This window comes from Anser cygnoides, chromosome 8 (genome assembly GCF_040182565.1).
Source record: "Anser cygnoides isolate HZ-2024a breed goose chromosome 8, Taihu_goose_T2T_genome, whole genome shotgun sequence".
NCBI classification, from domain to species: Eukaryota; Metazoa; Chordata; class Aves; order Anseriformes; family Anatidae; genus Anser; species Anser cygnoides.
Window position 1 is genome coordinate 16,666,628 of NC_089880.1, and position 19,179 is coordinate 16,685,806.

Sequence of the window (19,179 nt, forward strand, 5' to 3'; positions counted from 1 at the left end):
TTCATTTATAACTTTTGCTTTTATTGTTAATTTATTAGAAGAACTTCAGCGTGATTGTAGTTGGATACTAGAGCTTACCCGTACCTAACACGCATCATGTACTTAAAGTAACATGGCTTAAAAAGATGGAATAGTAAAGTCATCTTGAAAATAAAATAGTTTATAGCACTAATGAGTCACAGTGCAATCAATGGTTTAATCAAACAACTACATTATATATAATATTTAAAGAACATAAATATTCAGTAAATTCACTACAACATGAACATGAAAAATAAAAGCTTCACATTCCCCCATACTTTTTTAAGAACTGGGGACAAAGTGACAGACGGTTCCTAAACAGACTGCTCAGCTTCACGAACACCTCTCTTGCTTAAGGGACTGGACATTACCTTAGCTATCACAATGGGCAGGTATGCTGCAACTAAACTAGACGTTTCCCCATAAATTTTAAAGTGTTTATAATCACAACACCCCCAGCCCCCCGGATTATATTCAGTGGACATGCACTAATAGTCTATACAATGCAACACTTCACCAGAAAGGAATGAGTAAAGTATTTAATTAAAAACTAACCCCCTGTGATCTGGGGCCTGAAAACTTCAGTTTCATTGTCACAAAGAAACAGGTGTTTCCAGTCAGAGAAAATAATTATTCAAAGAAGCCTGTGTAGTTTTCACATCGGGATAAAGCTGAACTATGACAGCAGTCAGACCAGACACGTATTTACAAGTGCTAAGCTTGAAAGACAGAAGGAATGGAAGGGTAGTTCCTTCCTGAGAGAGTCCCCGAGCAGTTGGATACTTACGTACCACATGCCAAAAGCTCAGTCTAACTACACACAAGACAAAGGAGCAATACCACATGGGTTCAGGTATATTGCTTCTCACCTATTACAGCAACTCTTTTGCCTCTAGCTTCAGATGCAAGCACATGAAGGCTTCATCAGCAAGTCTTAGAGCAACGGGAATCTCGCAGTAACACCATTCCCCTCAGACGGGATGCTAATAGGTACAGCAGCCCCCATGAAGTGACAGCAAGGTCCAGTGCCAGGGAAGAGGAGCTTAACATGCACATGAACAGCAGCTACTGGACTTCACGCAACAGCCTACTGCCAAGTTTTAAAACTTGAACCTAAATTTAAGACACTAAACGGTAAACTTTGTCAAGTACTAAAATTTTCTTCCAAAGTGCTATGCCACATTTGTTAAAGCTATGGTGCAAAAAAAAAAAAAAAAAAAAAGTAATCTTAGAGCAGCTTGTGGTTGAAGTCCTCCCTACTCAAACTGAAGCCTAGATAAGCTCACAGCTGGGGTGGCAAGAATTCTATAAAGCAAAAGCATTTTGATGGTGCATTTTGTCAGTGTGCTGGAATTTAGAGGATTTATGTTCAACAGAAGTTTTCAAGACAGTTCTTTACAGAAGACTGATACATTCACAATAAAAATCTGTTATAACAGGGAACAGAGTAGGGCTGTAAAACTTCCAGAAGATTTCATTTAATTAAGCTTGTGAGGACAGGATCATCACTGCAACGAGGGCCAGATGGGAAACTGCAGCGTGAATCAAGACTGGGATGTTCTACACAGGGAAGGGCTCTGGGTTTGCTTTTTTCTGGTTTTGTTTGAACTATGTGTTAGAAAGCAGATCAATCTCACGAATCACCTTGCACTGAAGCCCAGTAAACAGCAAGGTTTTAAGTGTCAGTTTTCTCACTATAGCTGTATTTGCTCACAAGAAATTGTCTGAATAATAAGTCTTTCCTCAGGAATCTGATCATCTCTAGCTGCAAGACCATCAGAAATCAATTCTCTACCATCTTTTATATGGATAACCATTAGCAAATTACAACATTTAACACATTCCTTGGCATATGTTACTATTGAATAGACTTACTTAGCCATCCAATGCTCAATACTTCACAGAGGCTACTATAACTGTGTCAAATGTAGTAGAAATCCAGATTTACCTGGACAAAATTAAGACATTCCAAACTGGAACACTCATTCAGTTATCATGCATCGGGAACAAAAAAGCATGTCAAACACTGGAATGCACTGGAGAAGGTCATTTAGTCTCTTAGAGAAAAAAAGTCTAAATTAAATACAACCAAGAATACTGTCTAATCATATTAATAAGTATACCGAGAGAGCCTGAAGGCATCGCATGTATTGTCCATGAAGATGATGGTGGTGCCTGCTCTTAATATTGAAGAAGTCAGCTATAAAAACAGTCCCATCTCAGTTTTCCAGCACAGCTTATTTATGTTCCTTTGTTGGTGCATAGTACAGTTCCATGGGTTTGTTCACTTTCCAGTACTTCTCACTGACCAGTTCCAAGGAGAATGACCCATTTAAAACCTGGAAGAGAACACCAGAACAGAAAAGAGAAGACCTGATAGCTTGCACACGTAGTACGGTATCACTAGAAAACCGCTTACATTAGAGCAGCGCACTGACTTAAAGAAGTCACTGGTGAGGTGGAACAAGTTACGGCTAAACACTCGGTGTCAAAAAGCAGCAATGCAAGCTATTTTGGACTCCTGACTATCTCACTAAAATAGTGCAGGAAAACCGTTTTGCTAATTTATATACAAAGTGAATATAGTTGTAAATGAAGTGAATTTCAGGTTTCTTGTGTCTGTAAACAAAGAGAGTAATAGGTGTGTATTTACACCAGAAACATCTACTTTTTTCTAAGGGACACTCCGCAGTCACATTTGAAAGCTGTTCAAAATAGATTCTTATTGTGAAGCATCTGTGTATCTCTTAACCAGAAGACTGACTTTATTCAAATGCCCAAGTATAAGACCAGGCTCAGAGTTCAGGGCAATACTGCAAGTGGATTGTTGTTGTATCTGTATTCTCTGAAGTCAGCAGCTGAGAGGAGGGATTCTTCCCTAACTGTGCTCAGAGCAGCTCTTTCATACTGGAGTATAAGATTACGCTAAGGCGGAGAAATGCCACCCTTCAAGAGACACTTCCTGCTTCTAGGAAGTGCCATCTGCTCTTCAAAGAAGATTCTCAGATGAAAGGATGTTTTCCCTCTTCAATTATAACTGTGAAATAAAAGTTCAGGTCCTCACCTGGAAGAAGTCAATAGTTGCTGGCCACACCATATTTCTCCCAAATAACGTATATGCCAAGCTTTGGCGATATACGCTTTCCTACAAAGCAAACTATCTGCTTCTGAATAAGCAACCTGGTGCTATGAATTTTATCCCTACGTCAACTCAGGAAAAGTCCAACTGCGTGGATTTTACTCAAATCTTTATCAAAAACGTACTGATGCTCGGTATCACTCTTATCACTTCTACTTACAGTGAACTGCCCGTTGGCAGTAGCTATGTAAATGGTATACTGCTTCTCACTGGCCGTGTCAAGGTTCATCTGGTTTGACTCTCCTTTGCTACGAAGCTCTTCCAGAGCCAATCTCACAGCTAGGTACTTGGACAGGTGATCAACGGTGGCATTGCCTGAGGTCTTGATGTATCTGCACCAACAACCACAAAGTTAATCAGACACTCCTGTTATCGGTATGGGAAAAAGACATCTGGAACACCCCCAAACATTAAGCATAGAGTGTGAAAAGGCCTTTAAAGAGAGTTCACAAATAAGAGTACTAATTGCTTTCACCCGAGACATGCATGCAGCTTACCAAATAACATTGTTCCAAAGAGTCCTTACATCTTTTTGACACTCCTCCCACAGGCCTTGAGCTCTTTGTAGGGCAAAAACAGTGCTGTCCTGTCATCTGCTTGAAATGAAAAGCCTACTAACAGGCTGCTAAGGGTTTTTGAGAACTGCTCACAACTGCTGAAATCTGCACATAGATGCAGTCTGAAGTGCCCAGACATGAATCCATAAGGTGTGAGAGCGACACCACTCTCTGCACCTCTGCCCCTTGTACAAGGTACTCTTCCTTACTGCCTCGTTATCAATTCCTCTTTAATTCTTTATGCAAGAATTGAAGTCTGACACAAATGCTGCAGAGGCCTCTCCCAAAAGCTTTGCTTTCTCTTTGCCTTTCAGAACAACCCCCAAAACTCCCTTGCAACTCCAAACCAAAAAGAAAAGCTGGCTGAATCTTACACTATATTTTTAGACACCACAGAGAAATGTCTCATCAGAAGAAAATGCCAGGAAGAGATCTGAGGAAACTCCACAAGACTGCTCATTGCTCTGATCCAAAATTTGCAGTCTCTGCTCACACTGGATTATAAAAAAAATGTCAGGTAAAGCTTCCAGCCTACAAATCATGCTGACACGAAGCTGTTCCAAACACTGCTGACACTTATGCAAAGTTTGTTTATTCCCAAATAATCTTATAAGAAGTAAATATTATACCATCGTGATATTATACTATTATCCCAATATCTACTGTGAATTGCTAGAAACCCTTAAAACCACCTTTACCTCTGATCAAAAGCTTAAAACAGATGGCTACTGTAACACTATTTTGATAGTAGTTGAGCAGTACCATCAACCCCACGTGCACATAGTCAAAAAGGAGGTGGTACGGCCGAAGCAAATTAATTTTAAAAAGTCCCAAAAAGCGATAGACAAGAAAACAAAAGCGTCAGAAGATAACAGCAGAGTACACGAGAAGGAACAGAAGACATTTACCTCGTCTGTGCGCTGTCATCGTTCTCCATGAGGGTAGGATGAGGCCTGAAGACTAATTCTATTTCACTAGCACCATCCATTACAGGGTCTATGGCCACAGTTGTGTTGTTATTGTCCAGTTCTAGCCCAGAATCATCTGATGTTTTGGTCCTCTTATTACTAGGCCCTGCTTCCTGATTGCTGTGTGTTGAGGCATTGCTGCAGTGTGAACTGTCACCATTATCTTCTGCTCCACTGCCATTCTCAATCTGCTGCTTCTTGCCCCTCTGTAACCTGATGATAAGTATGTAGAAATGAAGCTAATCCACACTCGGAACTCACCCAATATACACGCCCAGCCTACTCACACAGCTCCTCCCTCTCCCCATCTCAGTCATGCCAGAAGTTAGACATGGCTAACATACCGCAAAGTATATACATGCACAAGCACTAAACATTTCTGAGACCAAGTTTAAAAAAGAAATTTTAAAAATCATTCTTATATAAAGATAACCATATACAAGACTTAGGATTTTTCCCTATCCCTCAAACGTATTTTAGGCATGTTTTAAGATTGTTTTTAATGTCACTCAGTTTTCACTCTTCACTACAACAGCGTCTGGGGTCTCCTTCCCAGCTAGTTCTCACGTTTAAATGCACACACACAATTCCAAGACTGTGTAAACACCACATATTCCAGTCTTGGGAGGTAAGCTGCAACTAGTACTTTCATCCTGGCATTACATGCATTTGTTCACACGTAATGGCAATACTGGTGCAGGATTTATTGCATTACAGTCTATTATTAACGACACAATATGTGATTTCATAAAACAGCATCTAGCTGCCACAGATGTTACAGGGTGTGATACAAAGTTTTCTCTTCACAGACAACTGTTAAAAGATATTTTAGCAGCCTTCCCAGAAGCAGAGAGGAATCTCTTGCTATACAGGGAGCAAGGACAGGTGGTGCACTTCTAGCATTAAGGCAGATGGACTGACATGAGGACAAACTACGCCATCGCGTACCTGTTCATAGCCTGAATCTTTAATCCTTCCTCAATGCTGTGACTTAAAGCTTGCTGGTTATTGTGCTTGCTGATTCTTGCTAGCACTCTCTCCTGATGAGCTTCATATTCATCACGGCTTGGATAAATTTTACTGATGAGAGCATCAAAATTGGGATCTGGTCGCAGTGATCGTTTTGACACTAGCTTCTTACGACAAGTGGGACATTCTTTGTTGCTAGACACGAGGAAAGAGAGAAAACAATACTAAGTCTATGGCAATAACAGAAGTCCGCCCCAATGCTGCATTTCTTAGACTCAGTGTTTACAGTAAATCTGGAAGAGGGCTTCTATCCTTTGACAGATCAAGTAATTCAAAATATTTAAACAAAATAAACCACGCATCTGCTTGCTTCAATTTTTAAAGTGTGTTTACTTAGAGTGTGTTTAAGCAAACTGTATTTAGACTGAAGAATTCAAAAGTTCTATGCTGCAAATTGTTTCTTCCCTTAACCCTCTGCCTGGATTCTCACCTAGAAAAGATGCATTTTGCATGGAAGTTATATCGAAGGCATGGTCTTTCAGAGGACTCTGAAAGGATGTAACAGGAGGATGAAACAAAGGTTGAGGAACCCATTCTGAAGTTCAAGCACTAATTACTGGGAAAACTAAAACACGGTCTTATCCTTCCTACCATTTTGGTCTCATTTAACTAATGCATTAGGTTTGTATGGCTTCTTTTTTCCCCTGTAAAAGGAAGAGGCCTCAATAATGGAAATGCGGACTGTCTTGAGGACAGTTTTCTTGTTTCTCTCTAATGACAAGAGTATTTTTCCTAACCACTCATCAGAATTTCCACAGGCACAGCAAATTAAGTGTGCCCTCTGAAGACAGAAATAGATATGTAAATCACTGGCTAAGCTGCTGTTGATTACTTCGGAATTCTATTGCTTTTTGAGAAAATATGAACTTGTAATTGAGGTATACAAGAGAAATGATTTGTACTTCAGCATAGGTTGTTTCAGTTAAGCTTGAATGTTTTTTAAGGCCTGATCTGGTCTGCCACAGGTGGCTGAACACAAGGGAATGAAACACGAAAGGTGTGCTACCCATTCAGAAACGTGCAGTGCACAGGCACATAACTCTTACTCATCAACACCCAAGATTTACTGGATTTTCTTGATCATATTTTCATCTGAAGTGAAATCCCTTTTCCCTGTAATGACATTTTCATACCCGCTCCTGAGGGCTGTAATGATACAGTCAGCACAGAAACGATGCAAACACTCTTTTGTCGTCATGGTGTTTTTTAACATATCCAAACAAATGGGACACATCAGTTCACTGTGCAGGCTCCTGGGTGACACCACTATCTCCAAGCCATCAGTGATTGCTTCCTAATGTAAAATAAAGTAAAAGTTCTTTAATGAAATTTAGTGACTTTCTCACAGAGATTGCATGTTTTACTATTCTTTTACATTAAAAAAATAGATGAAGCAAGAGACATACACAGCCACATCAAGCACACACACCCCTATTGCTAAAGGAATGAAAAAGACAGACAGATCAAACATCAGTATAGTTTTCTAATACTATGAGAGAGGAGGAGTTTTGGGTGGAGTTTTAAAAAATATGCTGTCAATTAAAACAGGCAGTTAGCACTCTTAAAGGAAAATCTTAAACATCAAGTTGTAACGGGTTTAAAATGAAGAAAAAGCCCTGCCACGAAGGCCAGCTCTTCAGCATGTATTACCTGAGGCGTTCTTTGCAACTCGTACAAACTGAGCTCCCAGGTTTTGCTTAAGGGCTGCGTTCCGTTGGTCTGCACAGCTTGAGACATGGCTGGGAACAGAAAAGAATACATTGCATGGTCAGGTACACCTGACTCCAATGGCAGCTCTTCCTCCCCCAAGCAGACTTTCTTCCAGGGTCCCTTCTGCCCAAGTGCCAACAAAGCAGAAACACAGTGCAAGCGGGAATGCACCCTGCTAGGAGACTGCTCGGTGGTGGACACAGATAACCCCATGCACTGCACCACTCCAGAAAAATCGAAGGAGTCACTCAGCCATGAACACTTCACAAATATCAGTTAAGGGCGTTAAACAAAAGTGACACGGACCTGAAGGCCATGAAGTTTGGGCTACGTGAACATTTTGCACAGCGGATGGCATTTGCAGCTCTCCGGAGACCCGCACTCACACGTGCGTATGGGTCAAACAGGTTTAGCTCCTAACCAGTGGAAGGTCAAAATCATGCAACCACACAGGAAAAACAGCTGAACACGTTCATTGGAAGCACCCTACAATGCCTCTCTTTTTCTTCTTGGATACACATCCCTAAGGTTTCCCAGCCAAATTCAGAGAAAACTGAACGTTTCCCCCCAAATTCTGGGATCACTGTTAAGAAATGAAGCAAAACTAATACACATGTTGATTGCACTCATGCCAAAGGAAGTCAGGTTAAACCGACAGCAAATGATATTTCCAAACAGAAAATATTTTCATGTTGGAGAGGGGACAGTCATCCCTGTCTCTCTAAAAATGCCTGACTTACATCAGGAAAGCTTATCCTGGATGGTGTTGTACATTTGGAAAAAACAAAAAGTAACCATAGAAGAGGCAAGATTGTAGTAGCTGACATTTCTATGAGGTGGAGAAAGCAGAAATGATTTCTTCCTTTTATATATATATATATATATATATATATATGTATGTATGCATATATATATTTTAAATCTGTTTGTATTTCCAGACCCTTCAAATTGGCAGCCAAATACAGATTCTATTTGCATCCACCAGGTATGTTACATCTAGTCCCAGATTCATCGAGTTCTACATGAAAAGAGTCAAACTCTCAAGAGAACAAGGTTACTTTATAAGCTTTAATTAATTGTTAGGGGGAGAGCAAGAAAAGTAGTGCAGTGAAGATTATTGCATTTGTTCTTCTTCAGGACCAGAGATTAGATCTCCCACCTTATAAAAAAAAAAAAAGAAAGAAAAAAGTCTGATAAAATGTAGACATGATCATTATGTCTAATAAGTAACATGGGTCTGAAGGTGTTAAAAAAAAAAAAAGGATGACAGACTTCCAATTCCAGTTTTTACTATGTATATACTGTGCCCTAAAAATTCAGTTTACTTGTCACAAGAGACATGTTGCTCCACATGGATCAAAAGGACGAGAGCAGCAGCAAGTACCTCGCCCCCACGCTAGCAGGGAGAAGCCACCATGACCCCGCCGCAGACTGTCAGCTCCATGTCTGCCAAGCACTGCACCATCCTGTCTGGGCATTTTACTTAAAACACTCTGAGATACGAATTTAATTATGTATTAAGTAACACATCTCAACAAGGAAGCAATGTTGAAAAGTGTGCCAGTAGAAAATAAAGGAAATTTTTCTCTGCGACCTAATTTTCACTATTATTTAGAGTAATTCCAGGTATACAAGAAGTCAGGTCCTTCAGACAAGGATTTCTGTTGTGTGCTGTTATCAGTCAGTTGTTCTAACAGAGATCCAACATTATTATTCTGTGTTTGCCTTGAATTAAGCACTCTTGAGTGCTTTTGGAGCTGAGATATTTAATTAACTATCATCTCAACTACTGAAATGCATGAAGCTGCTAAGCACACACCCCTCCCAAAATCTGCTCAAGCACACGATCAGACTGCAGCAGATTAAGACACGTAAGAGATCTTGGACTTACTGGGACTTAGCAGAAAGGCCTGCTTCCAACGTTACGCAGCTCCACCACCGTAAAAAGCTCATTGAAGTGGCCCACTGCAGAGATCATCACGTGCAGGTACCATCTTGCCTAAATGTGCATGCTCACGCTTGCTAACACAACGGCAGCTGTTCTGGTGCCAGACCGTCAGCAAAACCCTCCGCCCGAAGAACAAGTATATTAACATCATCACTTGTATTGCAGCACTGCAACATGCCTGAGGCTACACTGCAGAAGACATGGTACAAGTGTCACGATAAATAATTGATTAGCTTTCTTTTAAAAGCTTCTAATTTGAGATGGAGAGTGCTTAATTCTCACCCTAAGGTCTCCAGTGATAGCACTTTCAGACTTAAAGAGGAAAACCACTGGCCTTAAAGCTAGCTGAAAGTGGGAGAGAGCCACACACTCCTCTTGGTCACCAGCAAACACCTCCGCTGTCACTGCTACATAAAAAGTCGAAATCAGAGGAACAGTGGAAACGTGGTCAATTCAAACAGGCTGGAAAGCAAAATCAATCAACAATCACATCACACTATATGGAGTTTTTCCATCTGTTTGATGATGAACAGAGGAGCTTACTGAGCATTTTCCTGCTTCCATACTTTTTATAACCATTTCCAGATATGTACTGGGCCTGAAAAATGCATGCGAATGAGGTTTAACTTCTTTTCCTGATAACACTGTTGGACACCAGCTATGAGAAGAAATGTAATGCAATCTAAAATCTAACACAGCAGTATCAACAGCTGGCACCAATGTCAAGGATCAAAGTCCACATTCTGACCTAAAATTGCACTGACCATGTAATAGCCATTAAGTAGCAGCCTCCAAATCATCTCTAAAGTGATGGCCCCCTGGTTATGCTCACTGCTGACTCATCTCCTCTCCTCACCTTGGGGAGGGAGGTAGGAAAAACCTCTCCATTAGCTGACTCTCAAGTCAAGCATTATAACCAAGCAGAGGAGCCTGCACCAGCCCCTTGCCGTTGGGATCGGCAGCAAGCAGTCGGACAGCTATACTGACATCTGCTTTAACCAAGCGAGCACTGTGCCAGTAGTCATTTTGACAGCACTTTTTTTTTTTTTTTTTGACAGACACAGCACATTTTGACAGACAAGGCTCACGACAAGGCACGGCTGCCCTGCACTTCGCTGCTCTTGTGGCTCTTGTGCTGGCTGTGCAGCTGAGCGGCTGGCTGCAGACTGACTATCTCCGGCTCTCCTCGCCTGGCACGGAGGTGAGTCCCACAGAAAGGCTCCTTCTGGCTGTTCTGACGGCGCCAAGACGTTCACAGCCTCAGCAGCAGCGCAGAGATTGCTCCTCAGTTTGGCCTTCTTTTAAGGCAGCCCATCTCCATGGGGATTTGATGCAGCGACAAAACTAAAAGAAATCAACTGGTCTGGTCTGCACCAGTCAGGATCCTTCCTAAAGCTACAAAGCCAAGAAAAACAGCTTTGGCGAGCCAAAGAAAGTTTGCTTTTGTGTTGACACTTTGTAGAGAGTGAAAAACAAAGCGGAAAGTTTCTAGAGAGAAGGAACAACAGACTTTCTATTAACTGCTGCTGGCAAGGGGAGAAAAGATACAGAATAAATATAAAACTCATATTTATTCATCAGTCTGGACATTTATTTCACTGAAATCTCAACCTGTTAAGATCAGTCAGATCTTTGCTGACAAAGTTCACTATCCACCTGCATCCCTTTCAGCATTTTTTTTTTAATTGTCTTACAGAACAATGCTCTTGTGCTCATTTTTCCAACTCAAAATATTAAGCAGATTTCATCATAATAATATCTACTTCAGTTTTCAGCTATTCAGTATTTCAGATCTTTTCCACTTTATCAGCAAGGAAGATGGGATCTTTGGAGGTCGGGCGCTGGGAACAAAGTGCAGACAGAAACCCCCTGTGAGCCTTTTTTTCATCATTAGTTTTTGAAAAAAATTCTAACACACCATGACTTTATACTTTTTACCATTTTTTACCTTTGTGACTTTTCTACTCCCTCTGGCTACAAGAGGAAAGCAACCAGTCCCATGACAATGGGCGCTACAAAGGGGAGAAGCCCAGCCCGTGCAGGCAGATCAAACACCTTTCTCACTTCCACTAATGAGTGCCAGTTGTGTGATTTATGCTGTAGCCAGAGGGCTGCTGTTGCCAGCCACTCAAAGAAAACACAGGATTACAAGGACACCTGCAATCTTTCAGACTGACTCACTCTACAGGCACAGGAAAACTCCAAGGCACAAATTTTGCAATTACGGAGCTGGAGTATGCACACCTGCCACTATCAAAGCTGGAGACACCCAAAAGAACCAAAAGACATGAGAAAAACATGAGAACCACAAACGCTACGAATCTCCTTGGGTTTGATTTCCTGTCACCCTCCTGTTCCTAACAGCATTTGAAAAAAAAGAAAACGAGTTAAGATCTAGTAAATATTATTCCATTCCATCATAAAATTTGCCTAGTTGCTTCATGTCTTTTACAGAAGAAAACTGGAAGATAAGTCAGGGAGATTGATGAACATTACAGAATATATATACATTTTAATTCATTTGTACCCAAAGGGTTTCTCCATTCCCCACGTTGCCATAGCATTAAAAACAAAACAAAACCCACCTGTGCTATTCTTAGTCTGTTTCAAAAAGTTTCTGTCGATTTTCTACAACCAGGGTCAACCTCCAAGTTGAATGGCTTCCTTACCAGAGCCAGAAGATGAGCCTGCCGGTGCCAGCAAAAAGCACTGCATCATTTCATCCGAAAGACTGGCTATTTAAGCCTGACGTCCTTGGAAAAGGGGGCTTATGCAATCTTGTTCTTTGCGCTCATCCATTTGCAGACTATTTTCCACAACTAATTTGAAGACAAATGGCTGGGGCTTAAAAACACAACAAGTCTTGTTCCTGCAGTGCTGAAAACCAGGCAGAGAGTTATAGCAAAAAGAACAAAAAATCCACCACAACATGAAAAACCCGTACGAAAAGCCACTCACTCATCTCCTGCCTGCTTACTGACCAGACAATTTGTGCCAGAAAGTCATTACAACGCACTCAGAAATAACTCCAGTAGAGCAACATCCTTGCTTGCCACACACACTGTACAAGCTCCTAGGCTGAAATACACTTAATTATTTGCTCAAACATGGTCATGAGTCACAGTAGGTCAGACATTCAGGTATCCCATTCCTGAAACTGCCCAGCACAACCAAATCCAACTGGCAAAACGTGCATTTCAGACACCCCAGAGCTGCCACCAGACATGCTGTTCTGGCCACAAGGGAGCCAAAGGGCTCACCAGCAAGTCCTTGCCCTTATTTCTCAAACTGACAACGTTTCTCATTTGTGAGAATTTAAGAATACATTGGCTGCAGCTCGGAACTAACCTTGGCACTGGTCCTGCTTGAAGCAAGGACTGAGGCACTTGCTACAGGATGACATTCAGAGATTCCCTCCAGGGCTGAACCTTCCCTGAAACATGTACCAGTGCCTATTTTAGTCCAGGCAGAGGTTGGAAAGCAACTGCGCATGTGGTCGCGCCAGCACACCTCGAGGTGTGAGAAGGGGTGGAATAGTACCAAGCAGCTGGAGCCACAACCCACAGAGCTGTCTCAGGTGTGGCCATAGCGGTGCTGGCTGCTACTTTACACAAACCTGCGCATTCATTTCCAAAACTTCCATCAGCAAACACTTTTGAGAGGGAAAAAAAAAAAGAAAAGAAAATACACCAGGCTCTTTTAAATAAATATACACATAGTAGTATTAAACATGTTAAAAAATCCACTAATTTCTGTTCCAAACATCAGAAGTTAAATATTTAGACTTAAAAAGTAAGAGACTCAGACAACTTTTCAGCACGCCAAGTTCAACAGCATTTTCAACTCTTCTGATTTTATTTTTTTTTTAAACAAGGACTATATATATATATATATTTAAATAAAGATATATCATAGTCCAGTTACTTTACAAGCTTAATGGATTTAGAATTTTACATTTTACTCTTTCTGATACTGTAACTAGTATTAGAGACAAATTGCCTGTTTGGACAAAATATTCTATGCAAGAAGTTCATTTGTTTATATTCATTTAATCAATTAAGGCAGTCTTTTTCTTTCTTTCTTTCTTTTTTTTTTGTTTGTTTTTACTTCCTGGCTAGGAGCTTGATTTGAAATACATATATATATATTTCTGGAAAGACACACTATTTCACAGAATTAGTCTTCTCTAGAGTTCACTGTCAGCTCAGGTTGCTTTACACTCAGCTGTAATCTAGGACAACGACAACTAGTCCTTGAGTACAATCCAGTATATATTTTCAAAAAAAAAAAAAAAGCACACAACAAAAATCTGATTTTAAGTAAGATTTGAGGTATATAAGTGTTCATTCTTTTCTGAAGTGCCTCCCCCCCCCCCCCCCCCCCTCGATCTCAAAATCCCTAGGAGACAGCCAAATCAGGCTCTGGCCTGGAGGTCATTTTGTTCCCAGCTCTGAAATTAACTGCTTGATGATCCTGAACAAGTATGTCACTGCATTCATCTGTGCCCCCTCTTCCTCTTCTGCTTGTTTATTCACACTGTCACCACTCCTGCAAGTGTTTCTCCTAATGTTTATACTGCATTCGCTATAATTCTGTGCTGATCTCCAAAGGGGGTAAGCTTAAGAGAGGAATGTCTTACTGAAGCACGTTTAGTTCATTCAGCTATCAGTCCTTGTCCTCTCAATACCAAGCTTCAGTGTCACAACCTCCCTTACTGGGAAGACTGCAACTTCTTTCTAGTTGCAAACTGCATTCAATATTACAGCAGCTACGCGCACTCATCTTCTCTTGACACGATCAGCCCCCCCGCTCCCCTCATGAGGGAGCTGCAGGCCGCCATGAGGCCTGCCCTCAGCCTGCTCTGCTCTGGGCTGAACAAACCAAAGCACCTCAGCCGCTCCTCACACGTCTTCCCCTCTAGACCCTTCACCATCTTCATAGCCCCCCTTTGGACGCTAATAGCTCTATGTCCTTTTTATGTTGTGGTGCCCAAAGCTGCACCCAGTGCTCGAGGTGAGGCCGCCCCAGGCAGAGCAGAGCAGAGCAGCCCTCCCCCAGCCAGACGGCAGGGCCGTGCCTGAGGCCCTCCAGGGCACGGTTGGCCCTTTGGCTGCCAGGGCCCGCTGCTGGCTCATGATCAGCTTGGCATCGACCAGAACCCCCAGATCCCTTTCTGTAGGGCTGCTCTCCTGCCTCTCGTCCCCCATCTGTACGTACAGCTGGGGTTGCCTGGATCACTCAACTGGACGTGATTCTGAATGATCTGACCTAACTGGCCCTGCTTTCAGCAGGAGGCTGTCCTAGATGGCCTCTGGAGGTCCCTTCCAACCCACATGCTTCCATTTATACATCTCACTACCAGAGAAATTCACATGTAATTTTTTGTACAGAAAGTGCCACGGCCAGGAGAAGCGGATGGCAGGTGCCGCCAGTCACGCACAGCCCTCCGAGAGCGGAGGAAGCCGCAGCAGGGGCCTCTCCTGCCCCATCCTGCCTCACATCCCTTCCACAAGGAAACCAAGCAGTATCAGAAGGCTTTTCTGGGACTACACTGCCTCCACACAGCTCAAACCGAGGGGTTACACTTCTTATAAAAACAGCAACGTGGGCACTGAGCCTTCAGATGCTGATATGTTATAAAAAATAACCACCGAGTCTTCTAAACACTGGCATTTCCTCTGCAAACATGACAAAACTGCAATTTTAAGCAAAAGAACACTTTCCTTAAATGCTTCCTGAGACCCTGGAGAATAAATCAGCAGTAAAATTTATATTGAGATATTTTTGTCTGACATGAAGAATAAGCCCTAAACCACCACACAAATATTTTCCAAGAATAGTTTCTCTCCCCTGTACATACATTTAATCTGGACAACAGCATGCAAAAACACCTTGTTTTTTGGCAAAAGCAGCCCTCTCCTTGAGAGCTGATGGTATCTGCCAGAATTTAAATCTGTAACTGTTAGAACAGAGCTGTAAATGGTGATGGATCAGTAGTCAATCTGCAAATTCATGAGGATCAGAATTTGAAAAAAAATTAAAAACGACACGTACAGATTACAAAATGAATGTTATCAAGTGAATATTTTAGCTACTATCAGAGAACACCTAAAAATATTATTCACAGGCTAATTTCAGAATTATTACCAGACCCTTTATCAGTTAATACTCTACAGTCCTGTAAGTGAGCTCCTTTGAAAATGCCTAAGACATTTAAAAACGAGTGGTTAGCAACACTTACACAAAGCCACTGTTTAAAAAAAATACTTTTGTAGACATTAACTAGAATTCTATCATCTGCAAAGCACAGAGCCAATTAAAATGCTATTAAAGATGCCAAATTAATACTAACTACGAAGCTGAAACTTCAAATAGTAATTACATGCTCCAGAAGTCAGATCTGATAACAAATAACAAGTACTTACACCATGCTTTCCACCCTTAAGATGCACCAGCTTGCAAACAAGCACATCTTTGCACTCTACTTGGGGGGCAGAAACGCTGGATTAGAAAAAAGCAAGGGAAAACAGAAGCTACAGCTCATTTTTATATGCTCCATGAAAGGGGTGAAAGCAGCACACCAGTAATGCAATGGGCAACAGCACTGCTGGGAAATAAGAAAGCAATCAGATTTTTGTCAGACCATCATCCTTGGATCCTGAACCGGACTTCAGCCACTTGTGTTAAAGCCACTTGCATCACTACAGCCCTGCCCAGCACCTCTGCTCTTCCACCTCCCTTCAAACCTTACTGCAGGAGCCAAGATGGTGTCAGCCCAGAACAAAACCTCACCACCTCCACTGCGCATCCCACTGCTGCCCCTACACCCCACCCCAGACAACTGAAGGACAGCACAAAGACCACAGTTAAAGTGCTCAAAGGCAGATGATAAAACCTGCACCTTAGGAAAGCTACCAGCCTCCAGGCACTCACATAGTTAAATGCTCTCCTTGGTGTCACTCTCTTTCCCTAATTCATTTTTAAGGGGTTCTGCAAGTCACTCTTCAGGAACAAATCTGGAAACCTCCGCACTCCTTTTTTTTGAGCTAAACAAAAACTAAACAGAAGCTAAATGTGAATAGAAATGTATTAAAATGAAAAATGGCTGGGACTACCCGGAGGCCACGCATTACCATCAATAATCACGTATATTAATGCAAGCAATCTGACTCGGTACACATCCAAGCCAATGCTAGGTGTGATGAAACAACTGGAAGGCAGCCTACCCTTTCGTTACTTTAAATCATTCCAGTTTCAGTTACACTTGAAGGATAACATGATACACGCTGAGAAATAAACACAAACAATGTGACAACCATCCTGACAATCCCATTTTAACAATGCTTGCATCTGGTTCCTTGCCATCCTATTTTCTTAATTTATTTACAGAAGTAAATTAAAAGATTAACATTCAAGTGTTTTCATCAATTGCATCAATCATGCCCCACCATAACCGAGAAAAAAATATAAATAAAATAAATACCAAATTTTACTTTCAGATGGGTACATCCAGCTCCCATTGATGTTAGATAGCAATCAGCTGATACAATGAAGAAGTTACTATTATAATAAAATGAATTGTACATACACGAGTGTCAGATGTTCCCCACACTCAAGGTTTTGCTGAATTCTACATTCAAAATACAAAACCAGCCTGTTCTGTATGGAAAATATATCATATTCTCCTTTTATTTATAACACAGTGGGGACACAATACATTTCCTAAGAAGTTTGAAGTATACATTTCTACAGTTTGCTTGAAAGAAAGCACATGATCTTTAAGACATTTTCTCAGATCTCTCAATTGCCACTTAAAACTGAACCTGGATTTCTCAAAATGCAAAGTTCATTGGAATTTACTTGAAAGGTCACCCTAGAAAGATTCATACTTTTTCCTCTTATCCCATTACTTTCAATAACAAAGTTTTAATTAGGAAGAGATTGGACCACATGAGAAGTTGTTTTATGGCACTGAACATGTTTAGGGAAGCTACGTTCATTCCCAAAGCATTATGAAGCTCTACATTTTTAGATGGTTGTACTGAAGAAAAAAAAAGTTTGTCAGTCTGTGCAGAGAATCTAGCAGACACTTCATTTCTGCTGCACAGCACTGCTATCCAGGAGAAAAAAAAAAAAAAAAAAGAAAAAGCTGCATAATTCATTCAAGACCCCACACTCAAAAATGTACCAAAGCAGCTGGTAAAGCCAAAGAATGCAGAGAAAGAAACCGGAGGCACAGGCACAGCTCAGCAGCACTACAGAAGTTTTCCCAATATGACTGTTGCCCACAGCCACACTAGTTCTGATTTTTTACTTTTCTGGATAACTAGTCCCAAGCCTCCGTTCTCCCATAACCTGCCCCATAAAGTCAGTAAGCATTTCTCTTTAACATTAAAAAAAATCCCTCCTTAAAATCCCTAAACACCCAATACTGTCCCTACGAAACCTGCAGCAGGCTCCCTGTCAGATGACATCTGCCTGAGTACGGGAAATTTCTGAAATCCAGTAGCTTGCTCGCATGTGATCTTTCACAGCTTCTTCACTGTATTTATTCTCCTACAGAAGGAAGTGATTTGCCTGGTGCCTTAAGACACGGAACCTTCCAGTTAATTGCCATTCACAATTTACTGGCTCTGAAGTGGATTGATCCACGGAGTTTAGCAGCATTTCCAATCTGGCCGTCAAGCTGCTCATCCTGGCCTTAGGAAACATTTGTGCTATGACCTCATACAAACCATCTGCTGCACACATTTACACCTAGGGAATAATCTGGTGAACCTAACGCTGGTAGAAGTGACCAAAAATGAGAGACAATCCTCCTACATTAGATGCCAGGAGTGTCAAAAAAAAAAAAAAAAGTAACAAGTTAGTGTTTTGGTCATTCTCAAGGCTGCTTTATCGCAGTCTTAAGAACAGCCACACACTTTTGGGTATGACGGAAGCATATGGTTTTCAGCTGATGTTTCTGTGTGTTTCCAGCAGTAGAGTAAAATAAAGTATAGGCACCGCATAGCTATATGAGAGTAACGTCCATAGACGACACTCAAATTCCAATTTATTCTAATGGCTTCTATATTCCCTGCCAAGGGCATCAGTGGCCATTTCTGCTGCCTCCCAGATCACTGCTTTATTGGTCATAGCCGAAATCCTTATTGTTAATGTTACTCAGTTCTGCTTCACACCCTCCTGAACTTCTCTGAGATACAAACACTGCAGCACACACAATCACCACCCCACTTCCAGAGAAGTCTCTCTGCACCACATTAGTTGCCTCCACGTAGTCCAGAACTCACAGGGACACCCATCTTCCCCTGGTTGCCATACCTACAAATGCTCAGATACATCACATTTCAAAACCGGGCTATTCTAAACTAAAAGGCTGTGGGTTTTTGTTTGCTGGTTTTGTTTTAAATATTAGAGGGATTAAGTAAAAAAACTTTTCAATTTTCATACAAACAGGAGAAAGAAAAAAACCACCAAAACCAACATTGCCCACTGTTCTAATGCAGCAGGTAGTACGATTATTTTAATCGTTACAACTAAAACAAACCGGTACTTACCCTCCACACACCATCTGTATCCTGTCCAAAGTGAGTACTACAATTCTGCTGGGAGTGAAAACGAAGCTGTTACAGGAACGGTACCTGTTCACTGCTGATGTGGGCCAATAAATCAGACAAGAACTTGACATCAAAAACATTGTATGTACCAAAGACCTTTGCCAACAATTGATATAAAAGAAAAATAGCCACGACCAATTTAGCCCTGTGAAGTAACACTACTACATAGAACTCTGGGAGGGAGAGT

At 41.4% G+C, this 19,179-nt stretch overlaps 1 protein-coding gene across 6 annotated transcripts in view; it reads right to left on the reverse strand.

Moving 5' to 3' along the window:
- RNF2 (ring finger protein 2) overlaps positions 1–19,179 on the reverse strand; it is a 24,590-nt gene continuing 5,411 nt past the window's right edge. For 4 of the 6 annotated variants that reach the window (XM_013177919.3, XM_048059245.2, XM_048059242.2 and 1 more), the window contains 6 exons: positions 7,365–7,453; positions 6,848–7,008; positions 5,634–5,849; positions 4,626–4,898; positions 3,321–3,492; positions 1–2,360 (listed from right to left, as the gene is read on the reverse strand). In XM_013177919.3, coding sequence (XP_013033373.1) covers positions 2,259–2,360; positions 3,321–3,492; positions 4,626–4,898; positions 5,634–5,849; positions 6,848–7,008; positions 7,365–7,451 — 1,011 coding nt within the window. In that variant the 5' untranslated portion in view covers positions 7,452–7,453 and the 3' untranslated portion in view covers positions 1–2,258. Of the gene's footprint in view, positions 2,361–3,320; positions 3,493–4,625; positions 4,899–5,633; positions 5,850–6,847; positions 7,009–7,364; positions 7,454–9,315; positions 11,946–19,179 lie in introns of those variants that run through there. The other 2 variants (XM_013177921.3, XM_048059244.2) reach the window with 2 other exon arrangements.